At 38.4% G+C, this 20,477-nt stretch overlaps 1 protein-coding gene across 43 annotated transcripts in view; it reads right to left on the bottom strand.

Moving 5' to 3' along the window:
• The window catches only part of NRXN3 (neurexin 3), a 1,642,123-nt gene that overhangs the window by 821,380 nt on the left and 800,266 nt on the right, over positions 1-20,477 (bottom strand). For all 43 annotated transcript variants that reach the window (XR_014811220.1, XR_014811221.1, XR_014811222.1 and 40 more), the window contains one exon: positions 16,027-16,146. Coding sequence is in view for 37 of the 43 variants with exons in the window: in XM_084969910.1 (XP_084826036.1) it covers positions 16,027-16,146 (120 nt within the window). In the remaining 6 variants the exon portion in view is untranslated. The remainder of the gene's footprint in view (positions 1-16,026; positions 16,147-20,477) is intronic.

The raw sequence follows: 20,477 nt of genomic DNA, 5'->3' as shown, positions 1-20,477 counted from the left end.
AGTTAAGCGCCACTGGAGATCAATAGGCAGCCATCTTCCCACGGCGGGCAATAATTAGCTCATTAGGCCACTCAGATAATAAACTTGGACTCCAAAATTCCCTGTTTTATTGTGTCAAGAGGGAGCCAGGAATAAGACGTTAGCTCTGGGTCTTCCACTACCCAACCTTGTGTTCAAAGTTAAAGCAGATCAGTGTCAAACCTGGCCTGGCCTGATCTTAGAGCGTCAGGCTCAAAGAGTTTTGAATTGGGAAGAGATGACTGTAAAGTCATCTATTGTAAGAATCCACTGTGAAAGCTACATGAGGTTATAGTTTACTACTATAAATGAGCGGGTTTAAAAATGGGATAACATCTACAAAGTTATGGTTGTGGAGTGAGATTCTGATGATAGCAGAGGCTGCAAAGATTGTGGTATTATTCCCTCAGAACCTAAGATTATTGGCCCTGGCTAGTAACTCTTCCCTATTGTAGGAAAGAACCAAAAATAGGACTTGAATTGCTGAAGATAAGCAATGAGACCCTACTGTACAGCTCAGGGAACTCTATCAAAACTCTTGGGATAGAACTTGATGGAAGATAATATGAGAAACAGAATGTGTGTGTGTGTGTGTGTGTGTGTGTGTGTGTGTGTATGACTGGGTCGCTCTGCTCTACGGAAGAAATTGATGCAGCATTGTAAATCAACTATACTTTAATAAAGAGAGGGGGAGGGAGGAAGAGAGAGAGACTGAAGGTGCCAGAATCCTTCAGCATGTTCTTGGGAGTCAGCTCTAGCACTGCATTTAAAAGTTGGGATATTTACAGGAAAGGTAGGAGGTTCTCTGAAACTTACTTAGATTTTTGGTTGAATTACATAAGCCCCTTTTCAGGGATACTGTTGAAATTTACAATTGGAATAGATGGATCATCACTATTATTTGAATCATCTAATCCTAGTAACCCTTCCTCCCACATCCACTCAGCACATAGGTACTATCTACTCTAGATGAAATGACCGTCACCTCAGTATAGCAAAGCTGGTTCTCTAGGGAATAGGATGAACTCACAACAGAAGTGGTCCTTAATGTACTCAAAATTCTACTTGTACTTATTTGTGACATTTCACTTTCATGAAAGAGTTACCCCTTTTTCCTTTTTCTTTTTTTCTTTTTTTTTCTTTTTAGGGCAGCACCTGTGGCATATGGAAGTCCCCAGGCTAGGGGTCCAATCAGAGCTGTAGCTGCTGGCCTATGCAACAGCCACAGCAACAGGGGATCTGAGCCGAGTCTGCGATCTACACCACAGCTAACAGCAACACCAGATCCTTAACCCATTGATTGAGGCCAGGGATTGAACCTGCATCCTCATGGATACTAGTCTAATTTGTCTCCGCTGAACCACGATGGGAACTCCAAAAGGTTTATGTTTTTAACTTAAGCTGCTACCTTTATGAAAACTATTTCCTAAGTCCATCACTCTGTTTTAAATCTATTATTTCTAACCCTATTGATGTAACTGGGAATGCTGCAAGGTATATCTTGTGAAACTGTTGCATTAATAGCCAAAAGCTACTCAGGAAGGGAAGGAGCAGGATCTGAATCCATCACTCATTCTTAATGCCATATGAATCTCCTTTATGTGAGGAGTCATGCTGCCTCTCAGTTGTGAATATAAACGCAGTGGGATTTTGGAGACGTGATCAACATGGGCTAAAGTGGTCAAAGAAAATGCAAAGGAATGTAAAACCAAAGAAAAGACATGGACTGGGCCCTAAAAATTGTGCAGGACTTGAAAAGCCAGTCAAGAGGACGGAAGTTCCCCAAAGGGGATGAGTTAGAGGGGCAAGTGCAAAATGACCACAGAATATTCTAGTGACAGTGAGCATATTGGCCTTATGAGAGGGCATAAAAAGCCATGGATAGGAAGGGGAAACTGGTTCAAGAGACAGGTTTTACCACACACCTATGGTCAATTAATCTTCAACAGAGGAGGCAAGAATAGAAAATGCGAAAAAAAAGTCTTTTCAGTAAGTGGTGCTGGAAAAACAGGACAGTTGCATGTAAATCAATGAAACTGGAACACACCCTCACACTACGCACAAAAATAAACTTAAAATGGCTTAAAGACTTAAATGTAAGACAACACACCATCAAATTCCTAGAAGAGAACATAGGCAAAACATTCTCTGACATCAACCATACAAATGTTTTCTCATGTCAGTCTCCCAAAGCAACAGAAATAAAAGCAAAAATAAACCAATGGGATCTAATCAAACTGATGAGCTTTTGCACAGCAAAGGGAACCATTAAAAAAAAAAAGACAACCTATAGAATGGGAAAAAATAGTTTCAAATGATGCAACTGACAAGGGCTCAATCTCTAAAATATACAAAAAACTTATATAATTTAACAGCAAAAAAAAAAAAACAACCCAATTGAAAAATGGGCAAAAGACCTGAATAGACATATCTCCAAAAAAGATATACAGATGACTAACAGTCACATGAAAAAATGCTCAACATCACTAATTATTACAGAAATGCAAAACAAAACTACTATGAGGTACCACCTCACACCAGTCAGAATGGCCATCATTAATAAGTCCACAAATAACAAATGCTGGAGAGGATGTGGGGAAAAGGGAACCCTCCTACACTGTTGGTAGGAATGTAAATTGGTACAACCACTATGGAAAACAGTATGGAGGCACCTCAGAAAACTAAATATAGAACTACCATATGACCCAAGAATCCCAAATCCTGGGTGCATATCCAAACAAAACTTTCCTTGAAAAAAATACATGCACCCACATGTTCACTGCAGCACTATTCACAATAGCCAAGACATGGAAAAAGCCTAAATGTCCATCGACAGATGAATGGATTAAGAAGATGTAGTATATATATATAATGGAATACTACTTGGCCATAAAAGAAAAAAATAATGCCATTGCAACAACATGGATAGAACTAGAGACTCATATTAAGTAAGTCAGAAAGAGAAAGATAAATGCCACATGATATCACTCATATCTGGAATCTAATATATGGCACAAATGAGCCTTTCCACAGAAAAGAAACTCATGGACTTGGAGAACAGACTTGTGGTTGCCAAGGAGGAGGGGGAGGGAGAGGGATGGACTAGGAGTCTGGAGTTAGTAGATGCAAACTATTGCATTTGGAGTGGATGGGCAATGAGATCCTGCTGTATACCACTGGGAACTATTACCTAGTCGTGGAACATGACAGAGAATAACGTAAGAAATATACATATGTGTGTGTGTGTGTGTGTGTGTGTGTGTGTGTGTGTGTGTGTGCGCGCGCGCATGTGTGACCGGGTCGCTTTGCTGTACAGTAGAAAATTGACAGAACATTGTAAACCATCTATAATGGAAAAAAATAAAAATCATTTTTTAAAAAAGGGAGAGAGACAGGTTTTAAAAAGCAGATCATTGAAGACCTTGAAACCCAAGTGTAGGGTCTTGACTACACAGTGGGGGTGAGGGGTGTCCTACAGAGGGTTCGTGAGCAGAGGAGGGATAGGACAACAACAGTGTTCTAGGAAGATAAATCTGGAACTGGTACAGAATAGATTTCAGAAACAAAAGCAGGGAGGCCCATAATGGGGAACTCAGAGCCTGTTGAGGGAAGAGCTAGGGGTGTCATTTTTAACACTCCATGTTACTCAGGTGACTTTCACTACTATGGCTTCAAAACAATTTCCATGTAACACTCCTCCCTGCCTTGTTCCATGTCTGAAGAATGTGCCACCCAAATATTCTATGTGACAAGCCATGCAGCTTTAGGAAATATAGCCACAATCAGAAATTACCTAGGAAACCAAATATAACTACATACAAAATGTTACCCCACACTGGGAAGTAGCTGTGAGATTTGGTTATTGCTGTGTTTATTGTTCATTAAACTTTATATAATAGGAAAATGTGCTAAATTAATCCAAATGCAAATTAAATAAGTTAGAGGTTGGAAAGACATGTGGTGTGTTGTGGGGATTGGAATAAAGCCTCTACCAACACAGTTTGGCTAAATTCACTTGTTTTAATACTTTCTTTTCCATGTTTTCTGTTCTCATGATTTTTCATGAGTCAGAGACAACAGGCATGTGTGATGATTTGAGTGTTAAATGGCCGGCCTTTTTCCAGAGGCCCCTTAGTGCCAGGTCACTGATGTGAGCTTTAACCAGATGATACACTTGAGCACTAGCGTGAGGGGCCATATGGGAGTCTCAGGTAGGGAGAGGAGAAAAAAAGATCATTCTTAAGGAAAAATAAATCCCAGATGATGTTTCTCTGCCTAAATACTTTTTCAGAGATAAAATTATACCCCAAATATTAAGTATGCAGGTGGACTTTCTGCCAAATATCATCAAAGGCAGTCAGAAACCTGATCGGTGGCCTAGGTAGACACATCACCTTTACAGCTGCAGATATAAGCACCTTGTAATTGACTGAGATGCAACCAGAAGTTGATATATGACTCCGTAAAACATAGAGATAAACATATTTGGGAAAACATCCTAAGAGAAATTTGTATACGTAATAGTTATATATGTACGGGTACTTATTTTCATTTCTATAAGCATAAATTTGGCTTTACTTATATAGAGACATATGGGTAAAACTGCACTTTAATATTTAGTTGAGGGCTGATTACAAAAAGCATCCAGTAAATTTATTAGGAAATGATGTCCAGAGTCAGATGCTACTGTTTCCTATCAACATTCCTGAGACGAGTTGACTAGGTTTGGCTGAATTCTTCTGCAGAGATATATAATCTTTGAAAGCCAGGGTGTACAAAAATCAAGAAATGTTCACATTTTACATTTTTCAGTATACATTGCATCTAAGTTCTTCAATCATATGTTATGTACTAGTTTAGCTCAACATAAAACCCAGCAGAAACTGATGAAAGGCATCAAAGCAGAAGAGCTCTTCTGTCTCACTAAACCTCTAGAATACTAGACTGTTATGAGAAATCTCATCTTGTGAAATAAACCACAACATATCTCTGGCACCCAAGAGGCTCCTTCTCCATCTGAATTATAAGGGCTTTCTCCCCTCCAACTACAATCCACTGCAAAATGATTCTACTTCTATGTAGATGCATCTAGGTATAACTGCTCAGAAACTGCAAGGCTTTCTGTAAGAAGGGATATAGGCAAGAGAGAAAAGAAATAAAGACATCTTGACATTTCTATTTTTCATCTGAGGAAGAAAATTGCATATTTGGGATGCTCATTATAATCCCTGCATGCCTAAAAGCATTCCTTCTGGCAAGAAAACACCTAGCCCTGGTAGAAATGCTAGTCATCACAAGAAAAGAGCACTAGGACTTTTGCACAACTCAGACTCTGAAAATATGCAGGCTCACTCAACAAATGTAGTTTGAACATCTATTATGTCCTTGACACCATGCATAGTCTGACACAAGGTCATATAAATAATGGTAAAATTACGCATGTGTTTTTCTTGTACTTCTATTGCATTTTCCAGATTTAGAAGATTATATAATCTTAAGCATTAAAAAAAAAACCTCAGTTAAAAGTAAAAAGCATCAGCAATGCAAGGTCCACCTTTTTTTTCCCCTTCTTGTAGACATGCATCAAAAACAAGCCACACAAGAATCTAAAGATCAAAATAAGGACAGTCAACAGCCAAAACACTCCCTGGCACAGAAACATCTCCACTTTCCAGAAGTCTCCAAAGGTTTTGTTGGAAAACACTTCTTAATTTCATTTGGCAGAGACATGGATCAGGAGGCAAAGATCCATAGGACAAAGGTAGGTAAGAAAACAAACTACAATTCTCAGTAAAGAAAATAAGCCTGGCTAACTGCAAGAGCCAAATCAATCCCTGCTCCCACTGAGCTTAATCAAGTGTTATCAGAGGGGCTGGAGGGAAAAAGCAAGGGGGGAACCTTACAAACGAAACTCAGATGAAGAAACACTTGATGCAGACACATTTTCAGGTATTTCACTAGCTTGGTGCAGCTTCTTTGGTTGCAGAAGGCTCTCTGACTGCAGAAGGCCTACAAATGGAGTCAAAGGATATCCACCCTTCCCTCCTCAACCCCCCCCCCAAAAAACAGGTCCTAAAATACTCTACACTACAGAGGCAATTCCAGGGCTAAAGCAAAGCCTCAAATCATCCCTAGAGGTTGTGGACTAAATCACAGCACATTGTATGTGCATCCTTTCCTCTCCTCCTCTCCAGTCTCAGGGTATAAAGGCAAAGTCAAGAAAAAAGAAATAGGTTGACACTCACTTCCAACCTAGATAGAGTAAAAGGAATTGGATCTACAATAGACCTGAAACAACCATAAAAGGACAATGAATGTGAAACAATGGCTTGCAAGATCCTAGACATCAGGCAAGAGACAGGGGTTCCTAAAAAGGAGAAGACAACGTGAGCCGAGCAGTAAGGCTGCCCTAGTTTCTGGCCTTGGGAGAATGTCTGCACCAAGGAGCAAGGAGAGAACCAGGTGCAGCCCAGCAGACTCCTCCAGGTGAGGAGATAGAGCTGAGAGTCAGGAGAGAGCAAGGCAGCCAGAACGCACTGGGACACAGATGCATCTTAAAAAACGTCCCATGAAGCTAGAGGAGGCAGAAACAACCATTCCCATACTAGATGATCCCCTTTATACATATTCTAGAACAGACAAAACCCCTGTATGCTGACATAAACCCAAGCAGTAGTGGTCTTACAGAGAAGGACTGACTAGAAGAGGCGCCTCACCCCAGGAAGAAGAAAATGCCCTTTACCTTAACTGGCGATAAACTTTTATCATAATGCATTTTTCTGAATGTAAATTTTCCCTCAGTCATAAAATGCCCCCCCCAAAATAAGAATAGGGAAACCACATTATATCTACTAGCGCTGTTTTATAGGAGAAGATAAAGCCATCTGCATCTCCTTTGCCTTTACATGGAAATGGAAATAAATGGAAATGGAAATAAATGCAGGAAATTATAAGTCTATATTGAAAAATACATTAAAATTGCACCTGCATGTGACTAACAAGGTAATATAAAATTATCCTCCGTGAACCAATAGGCTCTCCATGGATTACTGCCATCACCATCAATAAGTAACGAGCCAAGCACACCAGAAATAAATGGGCTATAATTAAACATAAACAATAAAAATGGTCTACAAATACAGCATGCTGAAGATGGCTGAAATGAAATTAGTAAGGCCACAGACTGAAACAATTCACAATAATCCCTGACAAGCCAGAGGTCCCTGAATCATGGGGACTATTTCTCCTTGAACCACAGGTCCAAGTATCAACAAATGCTTTACCTCTAAGTCCCAGCATGCTTCATGGAGAGGTGTGCCAAACAAAAGCTGAAAGCAGTCCCAACTCTTACTGAATCTGTTAGATATCATGTGTGTATTAATATCAGCAGTACTGCAGATTTTAGGTATAAAATAGTCCCTTCCTGATATCAGGGGCATTTACAAGCAAGAGTGAGTCCCACGGGCAACAAGCTAGCTACAATCTGCATCTACAAAACTGTTCCCAAGAGTATGAGTACCTTCCTCCTTGCTCTAGGACTCTAGGGTTTAACTGTCATCCTCTGACCTCCTTTAAGCCACACTGGATATCTGTGGGCCCAGGAATTAAACACAGATGCTACGAAATAACTTAAGGCATTACTTGAGGTGCTTCCCAATCTCACTCATTAATGCATCTTCTGTCTCTGTCTTACTTTTTGGATCTTGCCAACTATGGTACCAGGCAGCTCCTCCCAGCTTTCTTGACTTCTCTCAACTCATCCTCTGCCTGCCTAGAACTACCAAGTCTGCAAAATGACACCTGTTTGATAGGATGTCTGATGTTGTTATATGAGAAAATCAATTTTAATGATGTTCCCCATCCAATATACACTAGAAAATATGGTATAATTGATGCAATAAAAGTAGTAAATTCCAGTGGCAAACGTTAATCTGAATCTCTACATGTTTGTGTGCTTATTAAAAATACTTCTTGAAGCATTCAGGACACATTGGTAGTCAAGAGATCTCAGGCTATGTAGTCAAAAGTTACTGAGTCTTTGACCCCTACCTAATAGTGTTGTGACCATTTGCAAAGCACTTGACTTCTCCATGGCTCGGCTTCCTCATCTGTGAAACAGGGACCATAAGAATATCCATTTTCTTGGGTTGTGTAAATGGGAAGATGGCATAACAAATGCAGACTAGTGACTCTATCTTTAAGTGGTTAAAAAAATAAAAGGTAATGGTATGAGAGAGATATTGAAGGTGAAAAAGGATTTAAAATTGAATATATAAATATTCGATTTATAATTGAATATATAAATATTCGATTTATAATTGAATATATAAATATAATGTTAATTAAAATTATCAAAAACTTAGAAAAAAAGCTAAGAGAGATACATGTGTCCTTTCAATATCATATAAAGACATTGGTTATCACATCTATACAAAAAATATTTAATTCTATGGGAAAATTTACCTTGTTTGACATAGGTACTTTCTATTAGTTGGGGCTGAGTCTGTGAGATGATACATTAACCTGTAAATTTTGTTCAGTGGAGATATAATGTTGAGTAGAAAAGAAAACATCAAATGTTAAGAGCTTTTCACCCTGTGTGACATTTACCAGTTTTATATTTAACCTAAAACTGTATTTTGATATTGTAATACCTATAAATATCTAGTTCTTCAAATATTCTTTTTCTATCTCTTTGTTTACACTTTAACCACATTGTTCTTCCCTTGGTTTAGGAGTTAAATAAATTTGGCACACATTCATTCTATATTTATATGTTATATTTTAACTTTATGAAAACTATATTTGTATGAGTCATGCTTTTAACTTTTTGAAAATTACACTAAAGAGTAGCTAATAGTTCAGTGGGGCTATTGCATGCCACGGCCTTAACTTCACAATTATGAATTCAATTTATCTTTACAATACTCTTATGAGACAGGACCTATAAATATCCACATTTTAGAGACACAGAGGAACTAATTAATTCTTAACTCCAAGGTAACACAGCTATTAAATGACAGAGTCAAGATTTCAACTGAAGCCATCCACTCCCTATCAACTGTATCATCTACTATGCTACCTGACATATAGTTAAGTTGCAGTAATGTTTAAAAAAAAAAAAAAAGAAAATCATAAGATAGTCAACAGAAAATGAAAATATAAATTTGTGGGGCTATGGGAGATATACTGATTCTAAATCTCTAACACCTAAAGATGTTCTAACTAAATGGCCTCATCTGAGTATTAAGACAGAAACAACTGAAGTGTTCAGAAAACCAAGAACACAGCCATTCTCTTTTCCAACCCTGCCTTCTAACGTAATTTTATTTTCAGAGAAGACTTGCATGCCGCCCCCCGGAATTTTAAGCACTCTAATCTAGTAATTAGCATAGGTGTTCAACTGATATTATTTCTAATAATGTCCAATTAGCAGCAAATCTAATAAGAAAGCGAGCTTTTATGTAAAACAAACCTGGGTTCAAGTCCTGACTTTCTGTGAGACCTCAGTTTTTCATTGTTAAAATCAGGGCAACAATGTATAGTATTTCTTAGGGACTTTGGGATGATTAAAGGATAAGATCTTTATAAAGGTCATAGTAGTAGGTCAGGAACATAATAAGGACTTGACAGATGTTAAATACTATTAGTTATAATAAAAACTATCACTATTCCTATTTATTAAGTGCCATTCACATTCCTTATGCTGTTACAAAAGAGGCTAAGTGACTAATTCAATTTCATGGTGTTAGACTTAGAATTGACATTTAAAGCAATTGTACTCTAAAGCTAATTAACATAATGACTATGTTATGAAGTCTTTCATAATATAATAAATTATATACATCACAAATCAACCTTTAAAGTATATGGTTTATTACAATTAAATTTCCAAGATGAAATGTCTACCAATGGTTTGGTGAAATAAGATTTGGACCCTATTAGGCCTACATCCAGGATCCAGCAATAGAGCCAACAAGGGGATTCTTCCCCAATGAACTGGACACTATTCCACAAAAGGAAAGTCGAAAATCTAATGGTTTTTATATTTTGAAAATGCATATCATACAATTGAGAGCACAAATATTAAAGAGTGTAATTTTAACTATATAAATGTTTAGAATAAAGACTGGAAGGAACTCTGGTAATTGGAACAGCAATTTCTGAACAGGTAGGGGTAGAGCTAAATCCATACAATACCAGAATACTGTATTCTGATTTGGTGCTAGAATAGTCAGGAACTGAAAATCAGATTCTCTGGGAAAAGGTAAAATAAAATCAGAGCATTTCTTTAGCATGGGAGCCCTAAGACCTATGGCAGGAGTGACAGAGACCCCAAAGAAGCCAGGGACCCCAAGGATAATTCAGTCACTCTCTATCCACTCAACAAGCATTGACTGTTGCAAGCTTTGTGCTGTCCCACTGAAAGAGAGAGAAGGAGCCAGACACCAAATCTTCAGAACCTTAAAGGGCCTAACAACCCTTGGAACCACTGAAGAAGGGACATCCATGTCCCATACCTGAATCAGGTGGCTTCCAGAACCTCCCCTGGCTCAAAGAAGATGCCTGCCCTACTCAGCCCCACTCTACTCCCCATTAAGAGAAGAGTTTTCCAAAGCTCTTCTGATCTCTGACAGGGACAGGTGTTAGTAGACATATTTTTTTCACAGGTACAATACCTGGGCAAGAGGATGCCCAAGCAACTTGCAAAAGGTTGGCAAAACAAAAACAAAAACTGGGAGAAAATAGCCAGAACATTAACATTGGCTGTAGGGTATTTCTCTCTGCTTGCTAGGATGTTGCCTTTCCTTTCCAACCCTATTTCACACAATATTTGCTTAGAAAGTTCTTATAAATATTTCAAGATTAATTTATCAATGGAAACTTTTCAAAAAGCCATAGTTCTTCTTCATGGAGTCTCAACCCAAGGCAGAGTGGATGGCACTCTACAACTTCTCACTACATACTGTCTGTACTTTTTAAAAAGCACTTTCATATGTGCCTTCCCCCATTAGACTGTAATGCCTGTCTTTAATAACAGGACTATACCTTATTCATGACCATATCTGCAAATAATAAATGTCTGGGGAGTGAATGAGTAACTTATAAAATGTGTTCTAAGAAGATAATAGACATCTTAGTAGTAAACTTCTCCAAACATGGCCTATTTACTGGACAGGCAAAGCCTGAAAACAGAGGTAGGAAACAGGCACATAAGCAAAAACATGGACACCCTGTAGTTTGACATCCTTGGAAATGACTGCTCTACATATAACAACATAGGCTCATATCATTAGGCTAGGGTACCTAGATGAACCCAAGAGACAGAATTAGTATACACCCATCTGCCCCCTTGTTTGTGCCCTAAGTAATGCGTATATTGCTTATTTTTTCTGAAGCCTGAATGGGAAATGTGTTTTTAACAGATTTAATCAATACACAAAACGACATTAAAAAAGAAATAAACCCTCACAATAAATAAAAAGCAAAAGGCCAATCAATAGCTAGCAGTACAGCTTAACAGCCACTCCAGCAGAAAACGGTCTGAAAAGGTGCTTCACACTCCACTGTCTGCACGATCCACAGCTGCTTGCTATTGATTTCTTGCAAGCAAAGAACATTTATTATCACATGCCAGTGTGAACCTAGCAAGTTCTCCAACAAGCAGCCCACAGTGTGCATCTAGCAATGCAGTGCAGGTAGCTGGCTGCTGAAGGTAGGCTGGGAAGCACATGTATTTGCTTCTCTTCACCCCACAAGGCCATGATAAACATCCGATGTATAAATCTAAGAACTTGATGTGTGTTAAGGACTCATGTCCCACATGTACTTCCTTGGGGCCCAAAGCAATAAGGGGGTTCCAAAATTGTATACAACTCAAAACAGTGGTCATGAACAAGCTAATGGGTAACCCCAGTAGTGAAGATAGACAGAGGTGTTTAAAATCACTGTTTTCAAAAAGTCCTTCCCAAAGTTGACTTTTTTGCATATGTGTTAGAATGTGCAGGTGAGCTAGGTTTTGTGCAACATTTTATGGTCTTATGAAGGAAAGAGGAGGAACTCAGCAACAGGTTGCCAATGGGAGTGGCACTGCCACACAATCCAGGAAAGAGATTCTGGATTCACCTGATGGTGCAATGGCTACAACATACTGAAACTGCCCTGTCCTGATTTGAAATGCCAGTAAGAACCCAATGTCCAAAAGGAATATTCTTGCAAAGACACTTTGAAGGTTTCGTTCCTTTTGTGGCTCTTAAATATTGCCCCAGCGATGTGTCATTAAGTTGGCACACAGATGGTGCTCACCTCAGGGAGATCAGCCACCTCTGTTTCAGATTTTTCAGAATTGAATACATTCTTTGGGGAATGTTAGGTCTTAACAGATCCTACATGAACTCAAAATTATTTCTGGGATGAGTTTGCCTGTCATAGTTTTTAAAATAGCTGGAAACATCATCTAAATGAAACTCCTATGATTTTACCATTACATGAAACAGTGGAAAGTCATGTCTTAAAACTGGATAAGATGGTTAATAAATCAATTATACTTGAGTTTCCAATCAGATGATTTTTATTTTCTACCCAATACAAGGGAATCACTGCCATACAAGGTAATCAGTAATCTATCATACTTTCACAATCACTTACATTGGTTTTCAACTATCTTTCTAAGAATGAACCTGAAGATGTACCCCACTGTCTCTATTGACTCATCATCCTTTCACAAAGAATGATGGAATAAAATTCAAACCATGCTGGCTTGGTCTACGCATACTAAATGATACGGCTTTTAAACAGAGGTGATGGCTATATAACAGAACCTCAAGCAAATACCAAATTTGGCAAATAGGCAAGGAAAAACAAAGGTTATAGGTGACAGAACCATTGCTAGAAGAAGTACAGGAAACTCTAAAATGCAGACATTTCTTTAGAAGCTTGCAAGTCATGTCCAGTTTCTATTCTTAGGCATGCAAGAATAAATGGAGATATTTCATTTCCATTAAAGATCAACCTGCTGTCCTGAGAAACTACTCATGGAAATGAAATGAAAGTATTCAAATAGTTTTCCCCTAAACAAACAAACAAACAAACAACTTTTGCCATGATTGAATCCCTAATCAATTCATATGGTCTTATGACAGTATTTTAAGAACTATAATTTATTTTAGACATATGCAACATTCTAGAAAATACACTATTCCCAAGAATTAGGTAAAAGCTAGATTTCCTTGATGACACTCTATTTACAATGTATGCCCCATTTCTGTTATTTAGGTCAAAGGCAGGCTACCTACGGCACGCACGTTAGCAAAACAATTATTAACTGCCTCCAAGAGAAGACGCAATGCCTGCTTTTCTCTATATGCCTCTCCTTCATCCTTCTTCCCTTATAGTCACTATTTTATTCCTTCTTCTTTCTTTGCCATTTCACCATGACTTTTACCAATGATAAGCATGAGCTCTGTGCAAATCTGCTGGCAACATTATGGGTAAATGTTCAACTCCTCATGCAAACTAAACTAATGAGAATTTGCCAACAGAGGCAGGTGCACATAGAATATCAGATAGGTAACATCATTCTGAAGATGTTTGTAGAGTAGAAAATTACAACTCTCAGGATCAAAGTTGATATAGAAGATAATAATCTATGATGTCAGGAGCTGAGCTGATTTTCTTAAGTGGAACAAACTGGTTCTGCTGCTAGTTCCAAAAGAGAAGTTAGCCCAAATACTTACTGTGCTGATAACTGGATACAGAGACATCCATTCTAACAATTTTAAGCAACATACCATTTTGATATATTTGGTTGGGCTTCATTAAGAGCTTATATCCAAACTTAATAGTTACATCCTATACCCTGAATTCTATGTATTCCCCACAGTCTGCTATTAAAATGTTCTTGCTCACATTTCCAGATAACCATCCAATCACAGAAATCCTGGTCCACTCTCCAGGAGAATCAGCAAGTAGATTATTTTAATGATTTGGGCTCAGAAGTCTTCTACAATCAAAAATTTAACTACATCGTTTACAGAATAAAATTCAAAATACATTACCCTAAGTCTGGATGTCTTAGAAACATTGTTGAAGGGTGAGACGCTCTTATGGCAAAAGAAAGCTGACCTTTCCCAATCCATTACATATGGACAAACTGTTCAAATCAGGTAATGCAAGAGCCCTCATCCCAGACTTAGGTATAATCTGCTCTTCACAAAGACAGAAATAATCACAGAAAATTGGAAGGAATCCTGGTTGATTTTTGGCAGAAAACAGTGTCAAGCCTGGTTAGCAGAAAGGAATGCGTCAGTGAGAAAAGAACACATACATACCTTCTGAAGATGGAGCCCAATCGCTGCAGGTAGAGCAACTTACCTTTCTGCCCTTTCTGTGTGCAGTGTCTTCCTGACCACGTTCAGCTGGAGTGGTGTGTATGTGTGATATGGAATAAACGTGTGAGGATAAAGACGTATATGCCCCCACTTAGAGAAAAAAAGCCTCCCACGCAGGCAAATTGGAGAGGAAAGACAGAGCAGACAGTACAATTCCTCAGGTACCCTGGATGGGTCCATAACCCCCTGTTTCAGAAATCTTCTACAGAGAGTGTGTCCTTTGCATTATAAATATAAAGGCATATGCTTACACCTAGATCAAAGAGTTTCAAAGAATTTTCTTTCTACATTACCAGATTCCCCATTTGTTTCTCCTTAGTGCATCTTAAGAAACTGAGAGGGCACATAAAGAAAAAAAGCTGTGAAAAAGGTAGAAAACAGGAAAAGAGGTAGCTACATACCTAATAAAAGTTGAGAAATAAGGAATCAAGGAAAACCAAATAGACATGATAGAGATAGCATTGTAATTGGCACTTGCTTCTACTTGTACAAACTGTCATATAACTTTGGTATTTACTCAGATAACATTATGCATCTTTTTTGCAAAACCAACTGACAACTGAGTTCAGAGTATAAAATCAACTCCCACCATGAAGGCTGCATTTAGAAAATCAGAAGGTCAACAGGACCCACTAAGTCAGGTCTTTGCAGCAAATTTCTTTGCAATAAGTCAGAAATTTCAAGTGTTTGCTCATCATTGAAAGTGTTCACATTAGGAAAATAACATGAGAAGGAACTGGAGACACAGGTTATAGATTCCCATGGAACAGACGTATCTCCACCATTGGTGCTAGAATCAACTTCATGAAATCAGTCTTTTCCTAGAATTGAATCAGCTGATTCACCTAAAGCATCACTAGTGGACAAAAATAGCAATTGTCTTTCTTCCAATATAAAGCGAATACACAGATACATACATATATATATATATATTCACAAAACATAAATGTACATATAAACAGAACAACTCTATATATACATGTGTATATATATATATACACATGTATATACATATAAACAAAGTAAGTATAAATAAATTCAGCCAGAAGGAATCTCTACCTACATTTGAAACACACTTGAGAATGCCTTAAACATTTCTAGTTGGAAAAATTAATAAGCTCTTAATGTCTTCATCATTCAGAAAGCCTAAGAAATTCTGTAAACCCAGATTTTTTTGGAAAATAGTTACATTCCTTAAATATCCTCTAAGTTCTAAACAATGAAAATGGGGAATCTCAAAACTGTTATCCAGGTGATTTAATTACTGTACAACTGAGTCCCTTAGAACAAAAATATTGTCTACATTGTTTTGTTTTTCAGTCAAATGTAATGAAATCTAAAGAAAAAAAGGAAGTAAATGGAAAAATATCTAGTATTGTTGAATGAGAAATATCTCTTTCCTAGAATTAAATCAGCTGATTTACCTAAAGCATTCACCGTGCTCCTCCCATAAGAATATAAGTCCTTTATTTTCCAAGTTTCTGGATGAGAACACTGCTAATGAATCTTTCAGCAGAGCCATCCTTATACATAATGACCTTTAAGCTTTCTCTAAAACTCTGAACTTTGAAAAAAGAAAATTCTGGAAAAGTGCCAAGTATGAAAAGGTTGTACTTACGATCATTGCACTGGTTTCCAGAATATGAGGTCATAGAACAGTCACAGGTGAAGCCTTCCCACTGCTGCATACAGACCCCCTGGTTGGCGCATGAATCCTCCTGGCAGGTGGTACTTGGTCCTAGTAATTCACAAGAGAGTGAAAGAAGAAAAAAGGAGAAAGTGTTAAAAATTAATCAAATTCAAAGCAGTGACTTGCATTTACTATTCTCATGCCCCCAAACATTCAAAGACACAACCACCAAAAATGTCAATGCTATATCATGCAAGAAGAACTCACTACATACAAAAGACGACAGAAACACACACTTAGCCACAGACTATCAATAGTTACACACAGAAGGGAGAGGGCTGAACACACTGTTCTCTTTTGGGCAGACTTTGTGAAAGATCTTCATTTCCACTATTCAACTAGAAAGAGATCTCATTTGGAGCATGGTCTTTCTCAATGCATAATGCTAAAGCAGAAAAATGCATTCCCCTGATTCTTGTGAATTAAGGCACAAAAGTTCTCATAGTCTTCTTTGTAACACTAAAAAGATGTTTGATGATAATGAGGAGAAGGAGGAGGAGGATATAGAAGCCAATATGTATGGATGTTTTGTAGGTGATAAGCACTGGGTACTAAGTATTTTACCTACATTATCCCATAAAGCTCACCAGTGACCTTAAAAGGTAAGTAATTATGGTTACCTTCATATCACAGATTTAAAAACTAAGCTCCCAGAAGTAAAGTAATTTACCCAAGGTCACACATTGGATAATTAAAGGATCTGGATGTACAACGTAGGTCAACTAACTCTGAAACTACCTCAATGGTTCTTAACGCATAGTTCTCAGACCAGTATTACCTGGGAAGTTGCTAGGAATTACTAAGCCACACACCAGATTGACTAAATTGGAAACTTTGGGCAGAGGCAGAAATCTGGGTTTTTGCAAGCTTTCAGGATGTTACGATGTAGCCTAAAGTTTGAGAACCAATGCACTGTACCACAATGCTGCTATAGGTTTATAGAAGAATGTATTCAGAGATTGCATACACCAGAGGGTGCAAAAGAGGTATAGAAAGAAAATATTGGAAATAATATTCATTTACTTTATTTCAATATTTCATGTCTTTCACATGCACGTAATAAATAATGGTGCATGTATATAGGAAGACCTATCTTGAGGACACTCTCAAAATTGTTTGCGGATATGAGTGGGCAACTGAAAAGTTTGGCAATCTCTACCTTTCAGATTGCCATCTCTTCAGATCACCATGAGGCCTCTGTCCAACCATTCTATTTTTTACTTCTATATTCATCTTGGGGGTGAAAGATAAACTTACACCTTTGGAAATATTTTACTTCTCAGGATAACTCCATGAATTTCCCAGAAAGCCTCAACAAAAGAGGAGAACTCTTTGACTTATCAAACATATTATCCAGGATCTGATGCAAAAAAACACCTGACACAGTAAAAATATATCCATTTCAAAAAGTGTTTATTTCACGATTTTCGAGAAATGGCTTCCAAAGGCACAGAATATTGAAATGCAAGCATGCGGGGTCCTAAGGATGCAGGTTCAAAAGAGATGCTTGACTACAAAGGGTTTGTCTTCTGGGTGGCAAGACATTTTATATTTATTCATGAAGGGTGGAAGCAGTACAGATCATCACTCCTAATACAAAGCTATTAGGATATGACATTAAAAAGTTCAAAACAATTACTAACACTGGGGGAGCAGCATAGCTGCTGGGTTTCTGCAGCTCCTATATGCCATGTGGTTGCCCCATGTGGAGATGAAAGGAGGTTCACGGTCATGTTCTCAGTGGGTCTCAAACTGGTGCATTGTGTGGTACAAGGCTCATTAACAATGGCAAATCAGGACAGCTTTTTGCAAAGGACAAAAGCTTCCAAGAAGTCCACAGGGCTCCCTGACCAAACAGCTCTCATCAGACAATGGGCTAGTAATTCAATTGTGCTCAAGAATCAGAAACACATGGAAGGCTTTCCATTGAAAGCAGAAGAACAGCAAAAACTTTGGAAAGATAATAAGTCTTTGCATGGTCATCGAATCTGAAGACAAAAGTTTTTCCATGCCTTTCTCTTCCCCTTTAGTCAAATTTTCTAAGGGCCGGTTAAAATGCCTCCTGGATATCAAACATTCCCAAGTAACTTCAAACAACAATTCTCCCACTTCTTAGTGGCCATGGCACTCATTAGCTACATCATTAACATTTATATATGATAATGTTTAACATGTTATTATATATTGTACTGCATTCTACTTATAAAAATCCTCTAATTCTTTCACTGTTTTACTATTTGTCGCCCAAAGACAGAATGCTGCCTACAGTTAGAAAGCATGTTATATACTTTGGTTATGTCCTTGCCACACTAAGTGTACTGTGCCGGATTCAGAGAAAGTGTTTCAGTAAATGTGGAGCTGATCTGAACTGCAGCCTCTGGACTTGCCATTGCCTGATACTTTCAAAACCTGAGCATGGGAGAATGTTCCTATGCAAAGTGAGGTCAGGAATCCAACGCAGAGGGAATTATAGGTCATTTCCAAATTCCTCGGAATTTGTTTCACATGCATTAAGGGGTGAGTGCCATTCAGAATCAGACAATCCTCCAAGATGACTTACTACTACATTCCAATCATCTAAGAACAAGAGCAACTTCAGGGTTTCATCAAGGGCCAGGAGAGCCTGCAATGACTTCCCTTCCATCGGAACCTGAACTCCTCCTTCCTTTCTAGGCAGATATTCTAGAGCTCCTTCTCCAGCCTCATTTCCTACTGTTCACTTCCAGTACTCTGGGTTCCTTCCATCCCTTCCTCCAGCCAATTCCCCTCTTACACAATAGTGCTCACAGCGGGGCCCCAGTCAGCAGCAGGTGCATCCCCTGGGAGCCTGTGAGAAATGCAAGTTTTCAGGCTCCCCCCAGACCTAGTGGCTGGAGGCTGGGTTCTGGAATCTGAGCGGTGACAAGTCTTCTGGGTGGTTCTGAGACCTCCTCAGGTTCTAGGACCACCACTCTGATACTTCAAGATCATCCCCACTTTCAAGGTCTCTTGTTCTTGCTCAACTCATAGCCTGAAATGTCCTTTACGTGGCTTTTCAAATGACTGGCTCATCTTATTCTTTTAGTTTCAGCTTAAAATGGGCTTTATTCAGAATATCTTATTTAAGGAAGTCCCCAACAGCACTTTACTTACTCTCCATCCTATTTCTCTCTTTTTTTTTTAAACTCATAACAATTACATGGACTGTAACTCAATTATCTGTTCAATTCTTTATGGTCTATCTCATCCTGCTGGAATGAAATGCTCATAAGTATTAAAGAATCAGAAAAACAGAAATGATTTTTTTCTCATGGAAGACATCCTGATCTTCAAATATAAAAGAATTTTTTGACTGTTAAGTTGGAAGACAAGGATTTCAGAAAAGTAAACTAAGTCACAGAAAAGTCAGGGGATTTTTTGCAATATCCCACACAGGTAATATAATAAGCAGGAGGGCCAGGTCTCAAACCCAAGCTTGCTAACTCCACAGAGGAGTTAGATCCACCAAACCTCTATAGAGGTTAGTCATGTGCTTTTAGGAAAGATGGTGACTTGACTTTGTATAGTAGGGAAAGTGACAAGGCAAGAGAAGTACTAAATATGCCATCAATAAATAGTAGTAGGTACTTTGGGTTCTAACTCCCAGGTCTGTTTTTAGTTTTATGGAAAGCATCACACTGTGTCTTTTTTTCTTCATTTTTTCCCCCAGATGCTAACCCTGATGGCTGCCGCAAATTCCCCATCATTCTGCCTGAATCTGGGGCTGTTTTTCCCTCTTAAGAACTCTCACAAATGGTCATTTCTTGCCTGTTAGTGCTAAAATCCACCTTTGCCATATATATAAAGTAACTTTCAGACCCTTGAGACAGATGCGCTGCCGGAAGCAAAGGACACTTGTATCAGACTGTATTTCCGTATTGCCCAGGGAGGACTTAAACCTATGCCTCAAACATCCCAATTTAAAATGGATAAATAAGAAGTTCTCTTGTGATGCAGTGGGTTATAAATCTGGCATTGTCACTGCTGGGGCGCAGGTTAAGTCCCTGGCTCTGGAATTTCCACATGCCTAGGGTATGGCCAAATAAAATAAAATAAAATAAAAAAATAAATATTAAAATGGAATAACTGTGCAAATAACCAGCACTAGCTGGTCATGGTCATAACGGGATGGTGGGCTTGATGAGGAGCAGAGCCTGGGATGATACAAGCGGTTTAATTCCCAATGTGCATTCATCCTAAAGGGCTTAGGCTGATATCACACTGGTAGGTACCGGGTGAGGCTGGTTTGACAATATCTGTCATCTTTAATCACACAGGATGAGGTGTTTGTCAGAGAGCACCACCACAGTAGAACTCTGTACCAAGAAAGAGTTTGCTGGCCCTACATAAAGCACAGCTGC

Source organism: Sus scrofa, chromosome 7 (genome assembly GCF_054392235.1).
Source record: "Sus scrofa isolate SSC_HxYL_T2T_F1_AM1 chromosome 7, Sscrofa_HxYL_maternal_Yorkshire_Landrace_v2.0, whole genome shotgun sequence".
Lineage (NCBI taxonomy): Eukaryota > Metazoa > Chordata > Mammalia > Artiodactyla > Suidae > Sus > Sus scrofa.
Note: the sequence above shows the minus strand (reverse complement) of the source record. Positions and strands in the feature narration are given on the sequence as shown.